Source organism: Dermochelys coriacea, chromosome 1 (assembly GCF_009764565.3).
Source record: "Dermochelys coriacea isolate rDerCor1 chromosome 1, rDerCor1.pri.v4, whole genome shotgun sequence".
Lineage (NCBI taxonomy): Eukaryota > Metazoa > Chordata > Testudines > Dermochelyidae > Dermochelys > Dermochelys coriacea.
The window spans coordinates 123,042,763-123,066,389 of record NC_050068.2 but is presented as its reverse complement, the minus strand read 5'-3'; the positions used below and the strand labels follow the sequence as shown (position 1 = coordinate 123,066,389).

Sequence of the window (23,627 nt, the reverse complement as noted above, 5' to 3'; positions counted from 1 at the left end):
GTTATGTGAGAGATGACTGCATCTCACCTGAGATTCACTGCAGTAGTTAAGATTATCTGAGCTAGTCTTGCTTATCGTTGGCAATGACCTTTCCAAGATTGCAGCAGGACTTTTGAATTGGATGGTTCTCACTTTTGGGAACTGACTGCCCCTGATTGAGAAACAATATAAAGTGCATTCAAACACTGATTTGCCCTTTATAACCCCCCCCACCCCACTCCACCATTTAACTTACTACTAGTGCTACCTTTTCATTTCTACAAATTAAAGCTTCCCCCAGGTGCAACTCTACACAGAAGTGTAACATAGCAGTAGTTAAAAACCTACAAACGATCTTGGAAGGGAACCTCCTACTGTCTAGGGTTTTATTTGTTTCTCAAGAAAATGACATCCAGCAAGTGTTAAGCTGTTGCTGACAGAGTAAAAACCTACTACAAGACAGCGAGTTGAGGAAAGAATACAGGTCTGACAAGTAAGAAAAATTAGATTATCAGCATCTAAATGATAGATATCCTTTCTAGTTAGTACTTACCTTTTACAGTCTACCTAACTTGATATTAAATTGATCTTGAAGACTTGCTAGGTTTTACAATTTCCTTTTCCTCTGAAGTATGTTCAAACAATTTAAAAACCTCTTTAAATCAGTTTAAATAAAAACAAACCATCCTGAACGTACTCTTCCTGAGTCTTTACTGTTTCAAGTTTACTAATGCCTCGGTAGTAGTAATCAGTTAAACTAGTTTAGTTAATGCTTCCCACAAGTGCTGTAATTAGCTACTTTAGTGACATCTACAGTAAGTTGCTCCCTACACCTTTCAGTGCATTTCAGGTTAATAGTCTTACACTTCCATATGCTGAAACAGACAAGGTGAATATTCATTTTGCAAAAGATTCAGGTTCATGTCAATGTGCTTACCACCAATGCAAAATTAAAGTAATTTATTTTTGATATAGTTAAAATTGTCATTAGTGCAATAAGTCTTTAAAATGGAAAATTCAAATTAAAAATATTTACAAGTTTACACAGATAACTTAAGAGCAACAAAAACAAACCATCTACTGAGGTCATTTCAGTGTCTTTTTAAAGTAAAATAAGGCAAATTAAAACTCCATCACTATTCTTGGTCCAAACTAATCAAACCTAAAAGTTAACGATTGTCTATACATATTGTTCAAGTACATCATCTGCTTCCAAACGCAAACTCAGACATTTTACAGCCAAAAAAAAGTTACAGAATTGTTCTTTTATTAACACATTTTCAGAATGCTGCCAGACTTCCATTTCTCCTGGAGGGGACACTCTCACTGGAGTGTATTTCTCCTACACAGGTTGAGCTTTCTTCGTCATTAAAGCATTCATATGTGGTTGGCAGAGTGCCATTGATTGCTCTGTCATCTTTCCGCAAGGAAACAGGCAAATTTGCTAGAGTGAAATTTGCATCTTTAAAGGCATGCAATAAAAAGATCCCCACAATGATCGTGAGAAAACCACTGAAGGTACCAATAATGTCAGCAGCAGACATGTGTTGCCACTCCTTGAAAAGGATAGCAGAACAAGTTAAAACAGATGTTGTAAAGAATACATAATATATTGGAGTCACTATGGAAGTGTTGAATATATCCAGAGCTCTGTTTAAATAGTTGATCTGTGTGCTCACACAGATTATAAGACTTAACAGCAGAATCCAGGACAAAGGATGTTTTAGCACAGGTTTTCCTGCAATAAGTTCCTTGATAGTGATGTCCAAGCCTTTCACACAGGAGACTGACAATGCTCCAATTACAGAGCAGATTGTTATGTACACAAGAATGTTGGTCTGTCCATGGCGAGGTCCTACCACAAATATCAATATTAAGGACACAATGACAACAAGTGTTGCAAAAACCACAAAACCTGCAGTGGGGGGGAAAAAAAATCACTTATTTATATACAGTACACAAGAGCATCCTGTTAGGTACCAAGAAATGTAGTGCATATTTTAAGGGCAACAAGTCAAGGCTGATTTCTCCCCTTCATTTTATTAATTACATGTTCAAATGATGATTTTTCTTCTACAAGTCTTCCAAAATGGAGGCTAAAACAAATCTTATGACAACTGATGAGCTGGCTAAAATAAGCATGGAACTACAATTGCTGGCATGCCTGCAATTCCAAACTCTACTTCTCTCCCAGGCTCTGAAATGAAGAATATGGCGCTAGAAAGCCAACCTCCCTTTTACCGCAATCCTTGGATTATTAAAAAGCACAAAACCAGGGGCATGGAGAGCCCATAGGGTGTAGGCATATATCTGAATGCTGTCTGATTTGTTTTGATTTGGATGCTTCATTCAGCAACAGGAATTTTAAGCCACCAATCGGACATGCTGATAATGCCCTCGAATAAGTCATTTCACCCCTTGGTTTCATCTGTAAAATGGAGCTTTACCTTCTTTGTAAAGTGCTTTGAGATCTACAGATATCAACCGCTATATAAGAGGTAGGTATCTCATTTTTATTAGAATATAACGTGAAACATAGAGGACACTCTGACCTAAATTTTAGCTACTAGTCCTAATGGTAACCCTTTGATATTGTAAATTTTCCCCACAGTCTATGCTTCATTTTTTAAGATAGACTCAAAATTAACTTAAACACATGATGTTTCTTTGCAGAAAATGTAACAAGGGGAAAATAGCTGTCTGCTTCTTAGGTTAACATATTAAACTGCTAATTTATTATTCTTTCAGAACATACTTTTACTTGGACAAAAACTGACCTCATTGTTTAATCTTGACATTCTGTACAAAATAAATTCACTGATATCCTTCAAAGCTCCTGCTAAGTCTATTGTAGAATTCAAATCCATATTTTATTTACAGATGTAGAAACACAGAGGTCGTCTTTAACTTTTTGGTACTAGAAATTTGCAACAGTTGCAACTGTAAATGAACCACAGTCCTTCTAGCGAAGTAGGTTAAACATACTTACCTTCCCACATTAGCTACCCTGCTACCTACAGACGAACTTGACATTTTCTCTCACCTGGATCTCCCAGCTTGTGGGACATTTCATTCAAAGTTTCTACCTCCTCTTCTTGTGGAGCATGAATGACCATCACAGTTGACCCTAATATACTCAACAAACATCCAATTTTTCCATGCAGATTAAGTTTTTCCTTTAAAAAATAGGATGAAAGAATGGCACTGAAAGGAAAAAACACATTGACAGATTATGAATCAGGAGATATTTAATTAATTTGCCCACAGCAGACATAAAAAAGCAGTAGTATCAAAGTTCAGAAAACACTTTCCTCTCAGTAATTAAGAGCTGGTAAGGTTCCAAATAAACAAAGAGGGCAAACAATCTGAATACAGAATTTAGTACAGACTGCCTTACTATGCAGATAAAAAGCTCTACAGCTCCCTTGTTTCAATATCTAATATAATGCATAGTATTTAGTCATCTGCACCATTATTCATGTCCATACATTTCTATTAGACTAAATCCACTAATTAAATATATTAAGCGTAATTACAATTGTCTATATTAAGATGTCTGCTATGCACTAGACTATTTGTAAAAGTCTGGAGGAACAAAAATTGTTTTAAATTATGCTGCCTCCTCAAAATTGCTAGGGAGAATGTTATACATCAGTGGCTCCCAAACTTGTTCCGCTGTTTGTGTAGGGAAAGCCCCTGGTGGGCCGGGCCGGTTTGTTTACCTGCAGGTTCGGCCGATTGCGGCTCCCAATGGCTGCAGTTCGCTGCTCCAGGCCAATGGGAGCTGCGGGAAGTGGCGGCCACTATGTCCCTCAGCCCGCGCCACTTCCCGCAGCCCCCATTGGCCTGGAGTAGTGAACCACGGCCACTGGGAGCTGCGATTGGCCGAACCTGCGAACGTGGCAGGTAAACAAACCGGCCCGGCCCGCCAGGGGCTTTCCCTGCACAAGCGGCAGAACAAGTTTGGGAACTACTGTTATACATCATCCTCTCTATAAAATCCCTCTTCAAGACGATGTGGTGTACTGGTGCAAAATCCTTGAATCTCTAAAGACAAGTAAGATCCTGACTTTGGTCAGGAATGAAAATTAGTTTATTAGTCTTGTCTTCCTTTTATTTGTGCACATCATAACTGTCTTCCAACCCCAAGCAATGCAGAAGACAGGAATAACAAGGTGTTGCACGTCAAGGTAGAGGTACGCTGCTAGAGCTGTGCAAGGGAGCTTGTAGAGTGCTGACTCATTATGCCTGGATTAAGTCAGTGTTACCCCTTCCATTTTTATGAGTTCTAAGTTTAGTCAGAGTTAAGTGGAAAGCCATATTTAACAACTCAAAATAAGTGATAGAAATTACTAAATATGTACTTCACTTCTACCTCTGAAATAGTGCTTCTTTCTAAACAGTTCTTACCTTACGAGAACACTGAGAGCTCCCAATGGAGTCACTAATGTAGCTGGTGCAAATGCATAAGCAGCAAAGTTAGCTACTTCACCAGCTCCCACTGCAGAATAAAAAAAGAATTAGGAAATTTTCACGCATGTAAGAGAAACCTCTGAAACTGAACAAGTGTTCCCACAGAGAAGAAATTCAGCTAAAATGTTCAGCTGACATGGAAGTTTAATATAAGCAGAACTCAAAGCTAGCAGCTAGACATTCATATAACAAAAATAAATCTCACCTCTAATTTAGGCTAACCCATTTTTATTTAACAGCCTCTGCATTTCCACATCCTACTAACTCAGGTCATTTAACTCTCACATAAACAAAATAATCTGCAATTGAATCTTCTATGAAGCAGTATATATACTACAATGAGCCTAGTTAAATGCACATGGTCACACTGTTTAAGTCCAAAGTTTAGGAGATGTATAAAAAGATTTAACAAAACCAAGAGAAGGAGAGAAAGGAGGTTTCAAAATATTTTAAAGTAACTTTTTCAATGAATGGTTTTGTATTGGCTGGGGTTCTTTCAGAAGGGCCACCTACACCCAGGAGGCAGGGATAAAGGAGACAGTCAAAGCCCCGCCACCTGGGCTGTTCTTCCCCCTCAATCCCTCACAGGGAGGAAGCCCAAGCTCATGCCCCTTTCCCCCATCCCCAATCCCTCACCTGGAGGCAGCAGAGCTCCAGCTGTAAGCCATGGGTTGCTGCAGCAATGCAAAAATAAGGATGGCAATGGGGTGCTAAGTCTCTGCTGTGAAAAGTGATATTGATGAATATATATTACTTCTACGCTGCTGCTGGTGCAATGCTGCCTTCAGAGCTGGGCACCTGGCCAGCAGCTGCTGCTCTCCGCTCTGCATTCAGAGCTGGGCAGCGGTAAATGTACCAGAAAGACACACAGAAAGGGGATCAAATAAGTTTAAGAACCACTGGTCTAGTTTAACTGCCCAAGCTTAGTGAAGTGAAAAATTAAAATACATAAATGGTAAAAATTAAAAAGGGGTCAAATTCTCTGCTGATCAAGAAAAACTATTGAAAAAATTCACTGAAGATATATCTTTTTACACCCAAGAATCTTATTTTTAATTTGATTTTAATTATAAAGATATTACTAATACAATTTATTTTTTAAAATATGGATTTTTATCTCGGTGTACAGAGGTATACACTATTTCTAGCTTTGGTTATTGTGTATTCAACAATTTTTTTGAACATTTTGATATTTAAAATTTTTTTAACACTGGTTATTTTTTTATATTTACTTGACAGAAGTCCAGCCCACCACAGCCACTCTTTAAGATATGCATGACCGCCTTGACCTGGAATTGGAAGAATGAGCAATTAATCAGCAATACACAGGAGCAAGCATCGATCACTTATGATTGACAGTTCTATTTAAAAAAAAAAGAAAAGAAAAAATTGTTTTCAGCCCATGTTATAAACATACATGCAACCACTCATTAAACAAACATCTGCACAATTTGATGCATAATCAGAGGCTAGGGTTGAAGTCAAAATATTTTCAACCTCAAAATGTGCAGATATTCCTGTGTAATTCGCTTTAAAGATTAGTGGCGTGTGTGTATATATATATATACACACACACACACACACACACACACACACACACACACACACACAAACAGACATATACACAAACACACACTTCTTTGGGACTAGAAATGGCATTACAGACCACACAATATTTGCCTATTCTGAGGTAATGTTCTAGATTCATAACTATGTTAAAAAACAAATTAAAGAAAAGGGGATTTAACAGAGTCCCTATTCTTACAATTAACCTAAATAGTTCCATGGTTTGTAATCCCAGTTGACTACTCAGGTTCTTCCTTTTATACAGTAAATTAGGAGGATATCCATAGGAAGATACAACTTTATCTTGGGGAAATAGTCAATCATGTAATCTAAGGAGCATATGTATACACTTTAAACCACACACCACCATGGTATTCGGGAGAACTTTAAGGTAATGGCCATACAATATTTGCCTCCCCCCAAATTGAGAGCACACATTCTGTGTTCACTCATAACACCACCAACTTCTCTGGAATCACCAGAGATGGAAGGTTCTAATCCATACACACATACAATTAACCTTTTAGTTTCTTTGATACGCTGCAACTGTTTCAGTGTGGTCACTTAACTAGGTGCAATAGCACAGACCATTTTCAGACTGATACAATTGGTCAACAGAGGGCAATTGGTGTAGAAGGGCAACAGTCAATCCAACATCTTGCATATTTTCTACCCGTTTTCTATCTATCTCAGTTCTTATGTTGTGCCCATCACTCTAGTATCTCAACACCCAATGTACTGTTATCCTGCTACTACTTCAAGTCTTCACCATATTTATCAAGTGCACAGTCAGCTGTAGCAAAAATCCAAAAAGTTTACAAATATCAGTTGGATAGAAGCAATGCAGTATTACCAGTTATTAGAATTATTTGCCTTTGTTTTTGATGAAGTATATTAACTGCTATTAAATTGTCAATATAACGAATTCTTTTAGAATACATACACAACACCTAATAAGTAGTAAGTAAAATAACCTTATGTTTTTGTGCTACAGTAAAATATTTACCCAAACCACACAACCATCTAAGGTTCTGGAATGTCATCTTCCTGAACACTCCCCCTCCCCCCCCCCCTTTTTTTTTTAAACTTCAGCACTTCTGACATAATGACAGCCTTCAGGAGACAGTTTAGTTTTATAAAATGAAAGCTGTGATGTATTCTGATCCAATACTTTGACACAATTACACTATTTTTACATAATTACAATTATTATGAGCCCATCCATTTCAGCAATCAGGATCGATCGCACTGGTTCCCAAATCATTTTCAAGTACAATTCAAGGCACAGTTTAGACCTACAAAGCTCTGATTTAGGTCTTATGTATCTTAGAAATTGCCTCTTTCATCTATCTCTCCAAAGAGGAGATCGTCTGAGACAGTCAAACTGACAGTTCCTAGGTTTGTTAACTTGGAGGCAAGCACTCTCATTGTAGGGGCCCTGACTCTGGAATTCATTCCCCTCCATATCCTCCAACAGGCCAGTATGTTGCTCTTCCAATTACACTGTGAAAATCATCTCTTTAAACAGGCTTTTTCCTGGGGGTGGGGAAGGAGGGAATGTAACCAGGTTTATTCTTAACTGACATGTTTTTGATTAACATATGCAAATGTATAGTTTGTTTTGGAAATGTACTTAGAGGGCACAAACTGAATATATTACAGAAAAGGATTTCACCTTTTACTATACCTAATAACAAACTAGAAATAATGCAGAGTCCAATGAAAATACAGAAGCTGAATATTTTAGGTCTAGAAGTTTCATCTCTCAATAAGGAACCAAAGTAAATCAATACACAAAAAAAATCAGAGTGAAAATTCAGTAGCCATTCACAAAGCATTAAAATAAATTTAAAAACAGGCAAAAGTTCTCAAGTGCATACTATACCTGCTCTCATGGAGCCCTTCCTGGCCAGCCGGAGGAGACCTTTCTTTTTTAGGATGAAACTCCCTCCAATGAAAATGCTGGAGCTCATAGCCAACACAAGACCAATATAGAAATCATATTTTCCTCCACTCTGGATCATTTCGTAAGCTACTTAAGTGTTCAAAACCGTCACATCGATCATGGAACAGAAGAGCTGTTGTTACTGGAGATAGGGTGATGCAATGCTGAAACCTGAACAAGGGCATATTATCACAACAGGATTTCATACAAATAAATCGCACATCTATTTTCTTATGGAAAAACAGTCTGCAGCCAACAAAGAGGGCAGTGTGGCTGGGCCTGCCCCAAAGAACTTGAACTCTAAAGGCAAATAAAGATCAGACAATACACTGGATGAAGGTGCATACTTGAGGCAGGGGTGAAATAGGACAGATTAAACTGATTAAAGGTTTTGAGAAAGTTCAGAAGAGCATCTGGCACTCCAGATGAGAGTTCACACTACAAGAAGCAACAAGGAATGATGTTTGAAGACAAACGTAAGCAGATCCATGTATTTTCGAACATATAGTGTGTGTTTTTTCTTCATATTCACACAGTTCCATTCCATATAAACACACACATAAAATATCGCTATTTATGTTAAAATTAATTTACAATCCGGGTTTGAGTTAAGACAGCCACAGCATCCCAATAGCCATATAAGATTACTGGAACAATGGAAGAAAGGTTACAAAGGATTGTTCAAATCATATGGTAGTTCAGTTAGCACAGACTCTTTTTCAGGATGCATAAAAATAGTGCCTTTAAGGAATAATATTGCAGAAACTGCAATAATAACCAGTAATCTTCTGTTTACCAATAGTCTTTGCAAGGGTTGTTTTTCTCAGCACAAGTATAACAAAGCATCCCTGATGCTTAGCTACAATGGCAATAAAAGAGCTTACTATGGAAAAGCCTTCACTCAGACTATTGGAGTCTCAAGCCTAGTTATGTGGAGAACCGCAGCAAGGATCCGGGGAAAGCGTCAACAACCAAGAACTTTTAGAACAAGATGCAAAATCTTCAATAATGCACTCCTGTTTCTGGCAAGATATGACAATTGTCTATTTGCTCTAAATTATATTACTTTTCTGATACATTGTGCAATAAAGATATTGGAGTTTCTTTCTGAGACATGAGATTTTGGATTTTTAAGATATGTGCATAAGCAGTCTTAAAACACTGAAATGTTCTGCTTAATTATATTTCAAGGTGGTTTACTAATTTCTGCCAAGTATGAAAGAGAATGAAGATTTCTCTCATTTCCACTTTTAAGAAGCAAATAATTTTTTTAAAACAGCTGACCAGTAGAGAGCACTACTGATATACTGCCACCAAAAAAAACAAAAAACAAAACAACCACCCTGGATAAAAACAGCATCAAGTTTCTATATACTGGAACTGTAAAGGAAAGAGGTCAACAACGTGTTGAAACTTGCAGGAATATATGAAATTTTCATAATATTCCTGGTTCATATATGTTCCAGGTATAAAAGAAATTAGCAAAAAGTGCAAGCCAATTTAGCATGTATATGATCCCAAAGGATGGTAATAAAATATTTCTACTTCAATGGTTCATTACCAAGCTGAATTCAGAGTCTGTGCAGACACTGTAAAACCATACCACAACCTACTGTTATTTCCCAAATGTGCAGGAGGTCTGAGGGGGTGCTAAGTTGCTGGTGCATCAAGGCCTCAACACTGGTACCTTGGCTGAGGACACACCATGCTGTGAGGACCCCCTGACGCACTAGTACCTTGGCATTCACACCAACCTCTTATCCACAGCAGGTCATACAGACAGCCCCGGACCCCAACTCAAATACCATCATCTCACATTCCTGACTGCCCCCTTGATTCACATGACACACCAAAGGAAATGAGGGATATGAATGAGTAAGCAAGGCTATGGTTTCTCCCTCCCCCACTATGCTCCCTTAACTCCTCTAGTATATTAGGTTTTTAAACATTGATATATACCAGTGTTTCAAGGTTGAATATGGTAAGACAGTAGGTGGGCATGGTCAGAGAATGTTCTGAGATGGCGCAATGAGTGGGGAAAGGGCTGACAGAAGCAGTGCTGTGTAGGATAGTGAAATATGGGGGCAATCCAGGTTGCGCATGGAAGAGTGGAATGAAGGGAAAACAGGACTCAATCAGGGAGTATGATGGAGTGCAGCTCTGTGGTAGGCCAGGATGGGAAGGGGTTACAGGAGACATTCAATTGCTGCAGGGAGAGCATGCAAAAGAGAATACACAGTAATGATTAATTTTCAGGGTTTCTACTCATTAAAAATTGGGAAATTCCCACACAAGACCTCTCTGACTTTGCTAGACTGTCTAGCCCATGAATGCAAAACTGTAAAAGAAATCAGTTTAGCTTGGCATAGCACCCCAATCCTCCAGCCCTACCATAACCTCTTCGCACAAAAAAAAAAAATCACCCTCACCCACACTGAGCTAATATTCCTATCCTTGTCTGCCTGCTGGCAGCTTTTGAGGGAAGGTTGGGGTAATACTTCTGAAAGCAGGGTCCCTTCCATTCCCTGTTGGGAAAATTATGTTTGGTCAATGTTTTCCATTTTAGAAATCTGACAGATATTCATACTGAGCAGCAGCAGGTTTCGAATCCTGCAATCTCTACAAAGTGGATGTGACAAACTGACAGAGCTCCTGGTATTCTACTATACCCTAAATAAACTTTATGAAATTAAGTTAAATCTTACTGAATTAGTGTTAATACTTTTGATGTACATTGTCTTAAAAGTGCAATTGTGTACATATTATTTGGGCACTGTATGTACCTTTTCAGTAGGGAGGGGGATGCTCATATCCTTTCCTCCTTTAAAAGACCTTTGAAACCACTCCGCCCCTCCCACCCCCAAGAGGTTCACAACCACTTCAAACTGGATTTTCTAGGGATCAGACGACAAAGGAAGGGGTTTCGGATAAATAGCCTGTTTTTAAACTGGCTCAGTGCCTTCTTCCTGATCCAGCAAACAGACAGGACTCAGAGTTCATGGGAGTGCCCCAACCCTTAGCAAAGGATTCGAAGGAGTGGCCCCATAAGACTGTGTGTTTGTTCTGAGCTGAAGCGGTGATAAACTTGTCACCACAAAGGAAACCTTGTTGATGGGGTAATGAAGGACTGCTCTTGCCAGAGCTCATGCTAGGGTTGGGGGGATTATCTAGTAAGCTTATTCACACACATGTAGGTTCTTTTAATATGTTTTCTCTGGAATGACTTTTACCTTAAGAATAAAACAGGGTTGCATAGGAAGTGCTGGGTGCTATCTTATAACTGTAGCAATTACTGCTGCTAACCATCTCTGAAGAAAAAGCAAGCAGTTGTCACTGTGCTATGACAGATTTCAGAGTAGCAGCCGTGTTAGTCTTTATTCACAAAAAGAAATGGAGTACTTGTGGCACCTTAGAGACTAACAAATTTATTTGAGCATAAGCTTTCGTGAGCTACAGCTCACTTCATTGGATGCATTCCACCAAATGCATCCGATGAAGTGAGCTGTAGCTCACGAAAGCTTATGCTCAAATAAATTTGTTAGTCTCTAAGGTGCCACAAGTACTCCATTTCTTTGTGCTATGACAGTGTGTCTATGATGGGAACAGCACAGTGAAGGCAGGAAACAGTACAGCTTAGAAATACCCTGATCTGAAGAGAGAGAAATAGGTCTCCACCCAGAAAGGCAACAACAGAGGAGCTGCAAGGCTGAGAGTAGGTGCCCCTGCTAGACCACTGAGGTAGAAATACAGGTGCAGTCACTCTGAACTGTGACAGTGAGTATGAATAATGACTACACTCCCTAAAACTTGGCTATGTCATTCATTTCATGCACCTCTAGTAAACAATTAACAAATTACAGATTTTAAATAAAGCTATGGCGGCGCTGCACCCCCCTACCTCCAATATATAATCAAAACACAAATATTTTTGACTCCTCAATCAAGTGCTTAGTAGTGGAAGGCTTAATTTTTAATAGAACAGACCAAGGAAAGACAAAAGGTATTCAAATAATTCTAACTAGAGGAGGTTATCTTATATGGCTCAATCTAAAAATTGATTAACAGAGCAACTGAAAAGTCAGTTTATTTGCTGCAAGTCCACTCAGATGCAAAATTAATTTTTTTATTGGAAATAACCTAGTGTGCTGTCCAATCTTCACAGATGCACCTGCACCCACATAGTGCAAGCACCACTCTGTTTTCTTAACATGCAATAGTGCTTCAGCACATACCAGTATAACAACAACTTTCAACACTGCCCTTTCCTGCTCAAATATCTGTTGGGTTGGGAAAACGGCAGAAGTAACTGTTCCATTCACAAAATATACCCATTGTATTGGCAATGCTCAGAATAACATCAGGTGAGCAGTTTACTGCATACAAAAGAAATAAACACTTTCCTTAGACAAAAATAGCTTTACTGCATACAAAAGAAGATTTTATCACAAGAAATCCAATCCCAGTGACTTGTACTAAGGGTATCGCTTGTTTATTGAGTCGTTGACTTACCTGTTTATAGCATAACAGAGCCTTTGTAATACTCTTGATAGAGCTCAGAATCTCTTTTGACTTTCTTCTACATGAATTTGCATTCTTCCATCTTTTATAAATAAATATCAAAATGAATACATTTAAAGACTAGCATTTATGCAAATCCTTGATGCTGTAAACAAAGCTAGTACAAGTCTTTAAGGGCAAAATGAGATGCAGTCCCCCGGTGAAGAAAGGCTCATTTCATGTAGTGGAGTGAAGAAAGATAGTCCTAAATGGCCGTCTCCCACTCGATCTCAGTTAAGAGGAAGTGAGGAATAAGGTCAGAACAAGCCATATACCTCTTAAAGGCAAAGGCCAGGACTGTATTATAAATTTACCAGCATAGCAACATCAGATACAGGTGTGAGTTTTTTATGATATTTTTATGTCAGAAAAACCCTCCTTGCACAGATCAAGTTATACTGGCGTAAAAGAGCTTTTGCTAGCATAGCTATTGGTGAAATGGTATATAAACTATACCAGCAAACGCACTTTTTTTTTTTTTTTTTTTGCCAGTATAAGCTTCATCGATACTAGGGGCAAGTTTACACTTAAAACACTGTGCCGCTGTAGCGCTTTAAGGAAGATGCTCTAAGCCAATGGGAGAGAGCTTTCCCTTTGGCACAGTTAATCCACCTTCTCAAGAAACGGCAGCTAAGTTGGCAGAAAAAGCTCTCTGGCCTCATAGCGCTGTCTACACCAGGGATTAGGTCGGTATAACTATGTTGCTCACAAGTGTGGATTTTTCACATCTGAGTGATGTAGTTATACCAATATGTCTGTAGTGTAGACCTGACTAAGGAGGGTTTTGCCAGTATAGCTACAGCAACAAAGCTTTTAGATATAGACTAGGCCAAACTCATTTGCTCCACACCTTCTTTTTTAGGAGACAAGGGGATAGAACAGAGGTGGGCAAACTATGGCCCATAGGACCCTCCTGCCCAGCCCCTGAGATCCTGGCCCTGGAGGCTAGCCCCGGCCCCTCCCCTGCAGCCTCAGCTCATTGCACCGCCTGCGCAATGCTCTGGGCAGCGGGGCTACAAGCTCCTGGGGCAGCACAGCTGCAGAGCCCAGCGTGAGCCAGTGCTTTGTGCTCCAGCCAGGCGGCGTCAGCCACTGGTGCTCCAGGCAGCATGGTAAGGGGGCAGGGAGCAGGGGGGGTTGAATAGAGAGCAGTCTTAAGTCTTTTACTGAGGCAATTTTAAGGGTTGCAATTTTGCAACAGAAGAGCTTCAAAACCAGACTCCAATGAGAAACTGTTGAGCTTGAATTAATATGCAAACTAGATACCAATATGCAAACTGGGTTTGAATAGAGACTGGGAGTGGCTGGGTCATTTCACATATTGAATCTATTTCCCCATGTTAAGTATCCTCACACCTTCTTGTCAACTGTCTAAATGGGCCATCTTGATTATCACTACAAAAGTATTTTTTTTCCTGCTGATAATAGCTCATCTTAATTAATTAGCCTCTGACAGTTTATATGGCAAGTTCCACCTTCTCTGCATGAATATATTCTTACTATGTTCCATTCTATGCATCCGATGAAGGGGGTTGTAGCCCACGAAAGCTTATGCTCGAATAAATTTGTTAATCTCTAAGATGCCACAAGTACTTCTGTTCTTTTTGCAAATTTTTTTGGGCATGAGCTTTCGTGGGATAGAACCCACTTCATCAGATGCATGGAGTGGAAAATACAGCAGCAGGTATAAATACATGAAAAGATGTGAACTGTCTTATCAAGTATGAGGTTAGTCTAACGAGACAATTCAATTGACAGCAGGATACCAAGGGAGGAAAAATAACCTTTGAAGTGGTAATGAGAGTGGCCCATTTCAGACAGCACTGTGACTGATTCTCACTTGAGCTAGGCTAACTTGTGAGAAGTACCTGACTCTAGATAACTAACTCTGCAGTGAAGACATATGATGTGAAAGGCAATATTTGAGTTAGACTGTTAAATCTTTGAAAAACTCTGACCATCCTGAAGATTTTTTCTCTCTCAGTGGACCATCTCCCAGAAGGTGGAAAATGAAACTGTTTTGCCAACTTCTCTTCGCATATTTGTCTTCAAAAAACTGCTTGGGAAAGCTGGGGAATGGATTTAGTAAGTATATCAAGATGGACAAAGGAGAAGTCTCCCTGTAGACAGCAATATGATGCTAGCAGGTTGAGAGGTCAGAAAAGGGATTGTTTTCAAGGGATGTAAGCTATTCACTTTTCCTTTTTCCTCTGTAACTATACAAATAGTTTAGCTTATTCAAAATGAAAGTCTAGATACATTAAGGAAACCAATATTTTTGTTTCAACTTCATTTTCATTCTGTTTTTAATAAATCTTGGTTTTACTAAGATGACTATTCATGCGTAATTTCATGCAGCATCCCCAGAGAAAACAGATCCCCAGAACCTCAAAGGAGAAGAGTAGAGAGCATCTGGAAACTACACCCCTCTCAGCCTTGGTGAAGGGGCATCGACAAAGCTGTCTTCTCCCAGGGACTTTTGCTGAACACAAGTGGAGAAGCCAGACAACCATGGAGAAGATATTGTTTTGGTCACAAATGGTGTAAATTTGCTAAGCATTCTCTTACTAAGTGCACAGCCCAATTCAACAGGAAATTAATTCACTCTCACAAAGCTGGCCGCAGCTCAACTGTGGAAAGTCAGCTTGCCACTGAACCCATAAAGTTGTGACTCAGGGATCAGTTTACTTCTGTAGAATAAGAGCTTGGAACCACAGCCATCCACACATAACAGAATATATACTGCCCTTAGGGAGGCATCTACTCATAGCCCGTCCATTGTGGAAAACTTCTGTGAAGTATGAAAGTGCACCAATCAGCCGCTTGAAAGGAAACTCATTTGTCTTCAAAATATAATATAGGACTAGGCCACACCTGACAACGTAAGCCATGAGAAAGCTCTTTGCCTTCCAGGTTGTTGTTCTCTACGTGCCAGTGGAGTAGCAAAGTGATATTTTCAAGAGACTTTATCAATTTCATATTCCTATTTCAACGTGAGCAAAGTGACTAAGTAGCATTTACAGTAATGATTCAATTTCACATTCCCACTCCATTAGGCCGTAGCAGCAAGCATCCAAATAGCAAAAAAAAGTGATTTTCAAACTAAACCAAGTTTTTATTAAGTGGAGCCGATATTGATTAAAATACGCAAGTTTGTGAGAACCACGTGCACAGTGTAGCACTTGAAATATATGCAAAGAAGGTGGAAAAAATAAAAGAATGTAAACTTTCACCTTGTGCACGTTTACCTACAGCTATGACCATAAAAGTTTCCTTTTTTAAGCAATGAAAAGAAGAAGTGGCCTTACCTGGTAAAAGTTTACCTGTTCAGAAAGAGATGAAGGGGCTGGTCTACACTGAAAAGTTGTGTCAGCTTAGCTATGGCTGCGAGGGTGTGAAAAATCCACACTCTTCAAAGATGTGGTTAAGCCGACGTAAGTGTAGGCAGCGCTTTGACAGGAGAATTATTTTGCCGATGTAGCTACCACCTGTTGGGGAGGTGGATTACTTATGCCAATGGCAGAATTCTTCCCATCATCATAGGCAATGCCTACGCTGAAGCGCTGCAGCAGCGCCACTGTAGCGTCTTAAGTATAGAAATACCAGCTAAAATCAATTGTGACTAAAACGTTCTAAACATTCAACACTAAACAAAGGTGGTATTTTGTGAAGGAAGTTAGGGAGCTAGTCTTTTTTGCATTTAAAATGAAGCAGTTGTAAGTCAATACCAAGAGGGTCCTAACATAGCCAAAATGACAAGTTTTATACCCTGTTTGCAAATGGAACACTGCTCATGGAGATGACTGTACTCTTTCCATTTGTGAGGAGAATGAATTGTTCCAACTTACCCTGTTTTGCCACTGAAAGTAAACAGCCACATTAATCACTGGACAGGGTCTCCTTTATTCTAAAATAATCCATGCTGAAAATACTAGATGTTATAAAAGAGTTGTGACATAGCTCTAGCATACAAAGAAGCTGTTAAACTGTCAAATATTACTTTTGAAGCCACATCTACATTGGAGAACTTTACAGTATAGGAATACCAGTATACTATACAGACAAAGCCAAAGCACTCTTAGTGTAGATGCAGCTATGCTGGCAAAGCTATTCTTTGCACCAATATAGTAAAACCACCTCACAAAAGTGAAACAAGCCACACACCTGTAAAAGCAGAGTTTTGACCGTATAACTTTGTCTACACTGGGGCTTCTGCTGGCACAGCCATGTCCATCAAAGTATCACATCTCACTGACACAGTTATGCCAGCATAAGTCTGTAGTGTAGATCTGGCCTGAGCTACATCACTGTAGTGTAGATACTTACTACAACAATGGAAGTTTTTATGTTGCTGTAGTAAATCCATGCCATGAAGAGGCTGTAGCTAGGTTGAAGAATTCTTGGAATGGAAGAATTCTTCCAGCAACCTAGCAGCATTTACATTCTGAGGTAGGCCAACCTAACTACCTTGCACAGGACATGACATTTTTCACAGCCCTGACCAACATAGTTAGGTGGACCAAAGTTTTAGGTATAGTTTCCTGTATAGGTACAGTCCTGAGAATGACTTTAGTCCTCATAACATTATACGAGTATGTGGATGTTACCATTCTGATTCATTTGAAGATATACTGACTTTTGTTTTCACAAATTTAGCAGAAATAAAACAGTTAAAAAATGCAAAGATATTTGATTTTTAAAAGATTTCAATTTTAAGTTTCTGAAGTATTAATAAATTTAAAATAATTTTAAATATATTTTAGGTGGCACTACCTAAGAAAATGGTCATAAAGATTGTGACATTTATTGAGTGAAACCCACTCAATAAATAAGTAGCACGTACAAGATGCATGCACCACATGTACCACTTCAGCCTTTGAAAGAGACAGTAAGTGAGATTTAAGCAGCACATATGCCTGTGTTTGACCTTCTGCACAAAAACAAATTTCATTCTTTCTACCTATTGAATCACTATTCAATTTTTAATTTCAAAATTGGACTGTTTTCTTACAGATCTCTTACCTTTCTGACATGCTTTAGATACTTCTTCACATGCCATTTACCCTCCATTTTTCTAGTCAAATGGACCACACAAAGAAAACGGAAGCTAACCCAAGATCTTACACTGAGACTATTCTTTTTAAAAGTACCATGCTGAAGTGTCAATTTATTGAGCAATAAAATGTCTTGAAATTTATTGATTTTTCCAGTGCTGAACTCCTTATAAAAAACTCTTCACTCAATTACATTAAAATATTGCTAAAATAACTGTTATGGTTAAGGAGTCCAAGATTTAAGTATTGTGAGTAAATGGATCCTCCACAGCAGCAAAATCAAGGAATGCTTTCAGAATCAAGACCCTTTTAAAATGGACTAAGAAAGTTCATACCTCTCTGTTTCAGCCCGACTACAGATTTTGGAAAGAAGCCAAATACCAGTTTTAAAACAGAATTTTGAAGACCTTTCCTGTGGATTTCTGTAGACTATTTCAGAAAATAATCCTGCATGCTTTATTCACAGATTTCAATTTTCCTAGATAATAATAAAGACTAAAATCTAAGATTTTCATTCAGAAGCCATGATATTTAAATTCAATAAGAGTACCTTCTGAAAAATCTGCCGATACTAGGAAGTTTAACCTAAGGACCAAACTACACTAGAAGTGTTTGTAACGTTACCTGGACCTCCTCAACTCTTGCCATGTCTCCAAGACAATTTTTATTAGTTTGACATTGAAGAGCAGTATTGATATTTCACTTAGCTCACTCACAGAGAAGAAAGAAAATCTGTTGACACTTTTCATCATTTGCTTTTGTTTTCATTATGTAGCAGCAAAATGAAGCAAACCTACCACACTGCAACATCTGGGGAGGAAAGGAATAACTGATCAAATATACTATAGATACTACTTCATCCTATTTAGCAAGTCTCTGTCAGACTACATATTTGCATTTTTAAAATATTTTGCAGTATGGAAACACGACATTTTTTAAAAAGATCCTTAGGTGAGAGTAAGAAGAAATATATCCCTCTTTACTATTGTCACTTTACAAGGTAAATTAAGCATTTCAGTGAGAATATAGTTTTGATACTGGAAGCCTTTACTTTAATTTATACAATAAATTATATACATAAAATCTCTATGAAAATAACCAACAAAAACATCAAACAAATATTCTCAATGTATGTATGTTAGTATGTTAATAGAAAAGTACTATTAAGTTAAAGCCACCCCTAATTTAAGCATCTTTTGTCCATTCATGCCCCTTCTCTTCTTTAGTGTCAGGTACAGGTGCCTCTAAAGAAGGGCAGCTGCAGCATAGCATGAAACCAACAAAGACTACGAACAGCAGTTGATACAAGAGTGAATGAACTTAAAAGTCAAGTACCATTTTCAAGATGGTGAGATGTATGCAGAATGGTATGTATAAAGAGAGTATGTAAAAACTACTCTGGAAAAAAGTAATGCCACCTTAAATTTTCGGGTTAAAATACAATTCTCCAAATTTATCAAAGCAATTATATAGTCACAAGAGACCTATAAAAAAGCATGTTAGCCATAAAATTAAATTGTGCATATAATATCCACCTATTATGTCAGGTAACTAAACTAAAAAGTGATTAAAATATAACGGTGATGTAATGAAGCATTAGTACAGAGACACTGAAATCAACAGCTGTGTTAAAATCGGATTCTAAATATACTTATTAGTGTAAACACCTTTAAGTATATCAATACTGCTCTTTCTCACTTCTTAAAACAATTACCTAGCTAAGTTTTTATTAACAAAAAGTTAAAGCTGCAACTGACATGCTTTTGAAACCCCCCACATCTCAAATGGAGCCCATGGAAGGGCCCATGTCCCAGGGGAGGGCGGCTGCAGGGTGACCTCCAACCTCTGCGCAGCCAATGGCCTGTGTTCCCTACTGCCATGTTGGAACCTCCATATTTATGTATTGACAAATAAAATTTGCAGAATTTTAAAATAGCGTGTGCAGAATTTTTATTTTTTTGATGCAGAACTCCCTCAGGAGTAGCAGGTGAAGTAACTCACCAGGGTTAGTAGCCCCGCACCAGGCACACCAGGCTCAGCCCAGCAGGACCTAAGTATGGAGGGATCCAGGAGTGAGGGGAGAGGGTTCTATGTGGAGCAGTGTAGTGGCTCAGTGGGGGGATCTAGATGCACGGGAGACACAGGACTCTGTGGAGGGGGTCCAGGTGAAGGTGGCTGGGACTAGGCAGGGGGTTCTGGGTGTAGGAAGATAGGGCTCAGGAGGATGGGTCCAGGTACTGGGGGAGTGGGGCTTGATGGGATTGGGGTCCAGGTGCAGCAGGTTGGGACTCAATGGGGTGGGGTGGGGTCTGGGCAGAGGTCATCGTGGAGTGGTCCAGGTGCATAGGCGATGGTGCTCATCAGTGTGTGGGGTGGTCTGGGTGGGGAACGGTTCGGTTGGGGGAGCTGGATACATGGGAGTTGAGTGGACAGGGGAGCAACTCCCTGTATAGTGACCCATCCCCCTGCAGGAGGAGCAATGGAGGCAGGAAGTGGGAGGAGAGGGGAGATACAAAGCTGGGGGAGGTTTCTGGGAGTGGGTCTGACCCCGGACCCAGCCATTCTGTGCAGGGCAAGTGCACTCCTCCCCCAACCCCAGGTGGGACTAGCTGCCAAGTCCAGGGCAGAACGGGAGCCACCAGTCAGGGTGGGGCTGGGGCTCGGTGGGGCTCTGCATGCAGGGGGTGAGGCTTGATGGGGTATAGATATAGGAGGTCCGCAGCCCCAGCAAGAGCATCTCCAGCCCTGCACTGCCTGCAGTGACTTACCTCTCCACTGGCTGCACCCGAAACAACTTGCCCATGCTGCTGGGTAGGGGAGCATGACTGCTCTTGCAGTTTCTCTTTGCTTCCCTGTCAGAAAGTAATTTTTCTTCAGGGAAGCACAGAAATCTTCATGGGACATGCATTCTGTGCGTACACAGTGGTGAAGAAAACACTCCAAGTTTTGTGGCTTGGCTACAGTAGCGTTAGAAATATTCAACGCCAGAGGAAAATCTGAGAATGCTACATTTTACACAGTAGCTATTTAGAAAAGAACAAAGATAATAGGTTATGGCAGTGTTTGTAATGAGAAAAAGCAGAAATTCAGGTGACTAGTTTAAGGATGTCCTTTTATCTACCTATAAGCTAGTCAGGGCAGGTCTGACATTTTCCTATAGATCTGTGTAGTACCTAGCACACTAGCTGCATTGTCTCTAGGAAAAAAAGGTGTGTTAATTTGGGTGAGTTAACATACACAAGCTAAAGCCTTCATGTACATACAAAACATTTGGATAAATGGTTTCAGATAATGAAGGGAAATGACAAAATATAAACCAAGTGTCCTCAAAATGGGGGTCAGGACCCCTCAGGGGATAGCGAGGTTATTACATGGGGGGTTCGTGAGCTGTCAGCCTCCACCCCAAACCCCGCTTTGCCTCCAGCATTTATAAGGGCATTAAATATATTAAAAAAGTGTTTTTAATTTATAAGGGGGGGTCACACTCAGAGGCTTCTTATGTGAAAGGGGTCACCAGTACAAAAGTTTGAGAACCCCTGATATAAACTGACCTGGAACAGGCTTTAGGGTAATGCCTGGGGGCGGGGGGGCGCAATGGTGTGTCACGGACATGGAGAAGAGTAAAGGGAAGCAGAAGCGGCTAGCAATGGAAAGCGCAATCTAGCAGTAAACGGCGAGTCTTGGGGGCGCACTGAAGTTTAGGAAATCGCTCCCCGAAGTGCAAGACAAGGGCTCGGGTGTAACGACCAGCCTGTAACGTGCCAATTCAGCTGCTACCACGACCAGCACCCGGGAAGAGCCCGGCGTGCCGCTGCTAGCGGTCCCCGAGAACGGCCTCTCGGATGCGAGGGGAACCAGCGCTGAAGGCGGCGGCGGCACAGGCGAGTCCCCCGGCGGATCTCTTCTGCGCTGGCGGCTTTTCCCCTAAAACGTTCCCACAGCTGCTGCCAGCGGCTCAGCGCCAGCAGCCCCCGGGCGCGGACGCGCTGCGCTGATCACGGCTGCTGTCGCCAGGGCCCGGCCTGAGACGGGGGCGCCGGGCTGGCCGGTTACGCGCCAGGAGCCCGACTGCCCAAGCGCGCTCGCCGCCGCCGCCAGCGGGGGCCGGCCCAGCAACGGCGGGAGGCCCGCGGGGCGGCTCGGCTCGGCGCAGGCGCAGCCCGAAAGCGGCGGCGGCGGCGGCGCCTCCCGCCGCGCGCCCGTCATGGAACAGCGGCTCCGGGTCGCTCGGTACCCGCCGTAAGAGCGCGCGGGGGAGGGGGGGGGAGAGTGTTTGGAGTGGGAGGCGCCAGGGCTCCCTGCGCCCCTCGGCACGTGCCCCCGCCCCGCCCCTCAGTTAGCGGAGGAGGCGGGGCGGGTTCGGGAAGCAGCCTCGTTCCCAGGCGAGGACCTTATAACTACCAGCCCCCCCCCCCGCCTCACCCCACGTAGCGAGTCGCCGCGCGCAAGGCCCCACCCGGGGGGGCTGAGAGAAGGGCGCGGCCCCCCCCCCGGCCGCGAGTCCCCCACTCACCTGCGGCGGCTCCTCACATCCCCGCCGAGGGGCGGCCCTGGCCCGGCGCGGGAGGAGGGAAGGTGGGGCTGGTCCCTGCGCGCTCCGCCGCCATGGAGAACCCGGCGCCTACTCGCGACTCGCTCTCCCAGCCCGCGCCGGGCCGTCGCAGCCGGCGGAAGGGGTGGAGCCAGCGCGGGGACGAGGCAGCGGTGGCCCCGCCCCAGGAGCCCCAGCCACGTGACCCTTCCGTGAACGGGGCGGGGCGCACGCGCAGGCCGGGCTCTGGCCGCGCGCCCGCTGCCGCAGCCGCCGGCCTGGTCTGGGGCCAAGCGCGCTGCGCCCCCTGCCGGCAGGCTGGAGCCCAGGGTTACCGCTGCGCCGGGCCCGGGCTCCGAGGCGGGAGAGAGGACATGGCTTAGGGGAGCCACGGCGGCGGGTGGGAGCCAGAAAGCGCTTTCCAGCCGCCCCAGGGGCGGAAGAATTGCTCGGTGCAAAGGGCGTCTCCCTCCCCGCCTGCGGTGGGGCACGAGCTCGCCGCCTCCTCCTCCTCCCACAAACATCGCTGCTGCCGTGAACGGGACAGAAAGGCGCACAAGCTGGGGAGGCGAGTTACCTCTTCCTTTCCTGCCCAGCTCGCACCCGCTTTCCCCAGCCAACCGTCGTTTTTATTTGTTTAAGCAAACCCGTTATCCCCAAACCCTCTCCCTCCCAGGCACCGTCCTCCCGTAGTCAGCCAGCTCCGCCGCAGCCTGCTCCTTCCAACATTTAACCTGAAACCTGACAGGCAGCCGTGAAAGATTTAAAATCTTTAAGGGGAAAAAATCGGTTATGAGAGGGGCTAAATTGCATTGTCCTTTACCTTTCAAATAACGGCTAGACAGGCCATTACATATCTTCTGTAACTTATCGTCCCTTTTCCCACTTTTTTTCCCCTTACTACTTTATACTTTGGTCAAAATATATCTTCCCTTATGCACTACGAGTACTGTTTTTGCTTTAATGTCTTGGGTTTCATGCTCTGACTAGTTGAGCCTCTTTCTCAACCTGCCACAAGAGTGATGCACCCAACTTTAACAGGGCATAGGCTTAGGACCCAGGGCTTGGGGTTTTTTTGGACAAGACTACAATATTCTGCTGGGGATGCTCTAAACTGTAAATTGCAGGATAGCCTTTGAATGTGTAAGGGGACAGTCCAAAACTTCAAGTGACAGTGTGCCTATGGAGAAAGCAGGGTGGCAGGGTTGTTACCTTTTCAGAGGGGGTTAGATTCTGTTTAGCCTCTGTGCCTTACAGCCAGTCTTGTCTTTCCAGCCTCTTTCAAAAGTCAGCTTGGCTTCTTGTTGCTCTTCTTTGTAAATGGTTGCATCGGGCTTGCTTTTTTATTTTTCAAACAGATAATCTTTGTTTTCTCTCTGAGGCAGCTTTCTGTATTTTCTCACTAAGTGACTTCTCATTGAATTCAATCTTAACATGAGTAGACAAAAATGCCCCCTCCCTGTACCAGACATTATAATAGCATACTGCGAATTCAAGGGATGTTTTTAAATTCTAGGCCTAT

General features: G+C 41.8%; 1 protein-coding gene across 11 annotated transcripts; it reads right to left on the bottom strand.

Annotated features, from left to right (window-relative positions):
* Positions 1-924: 924 nt before the first annotated feature.
* NIPA2 (NIPA magnesium transporter 2) lies at positions 925-22,563 on the bottom strand. Of its 11 annotated transcripts, none has more exons than XM_038410493.2 (10): positions 22,088-22,259; positions 20,343-20,426; positions 19,576-19,624; positions 18,291-18,384; positions 12,473-12,563; positions 7,904-8,134; positions 5,685-5,741; positions 4,390-4,480; positions 3,023-3,183; positions 925-1,894 (listed from the first exon to the last, which is right to left on the bottom strand). In XM_038410493.2, exons 6-10 carry the CDS (start codon positions 8,040-8,042, stop codon positions 1,260-1,262), a joined length of 1,083 nt encoding a protein of 360 aa, XP_038266421.1. In that variant the 5' UTR covers positions 8,043-8,134; positions 12,473-12,563; positions 18,291-18,384; positions 19,576-19,624; positions 20,343-20,426; positions 22,088-22,259; the 3' UTR covers positions 925-1,259. The 11 variants fall into 11 exon arrangements, with proteins under 11 accessions (XP_038266421.1, XP_043349492.1, XP_043349639.1 ...); XM_043493557.1 differs by lacking the exons at positions 18,291-18,384; positions 19,576-19,624 and adding exons at positions 15,126-15,311; positions 15,395-15,503 and having other exon boundaries at positions 7,904-8,127; XM_043493704.1 differs by lacking the exon at positions 19,576-19,624 and having other exon boundaries at positions 7,904-8,127; positions 18,199-18,384.
* Between the last annotated feature and the right edge of the window lie 1,064 nt (positions 22,564-23,627).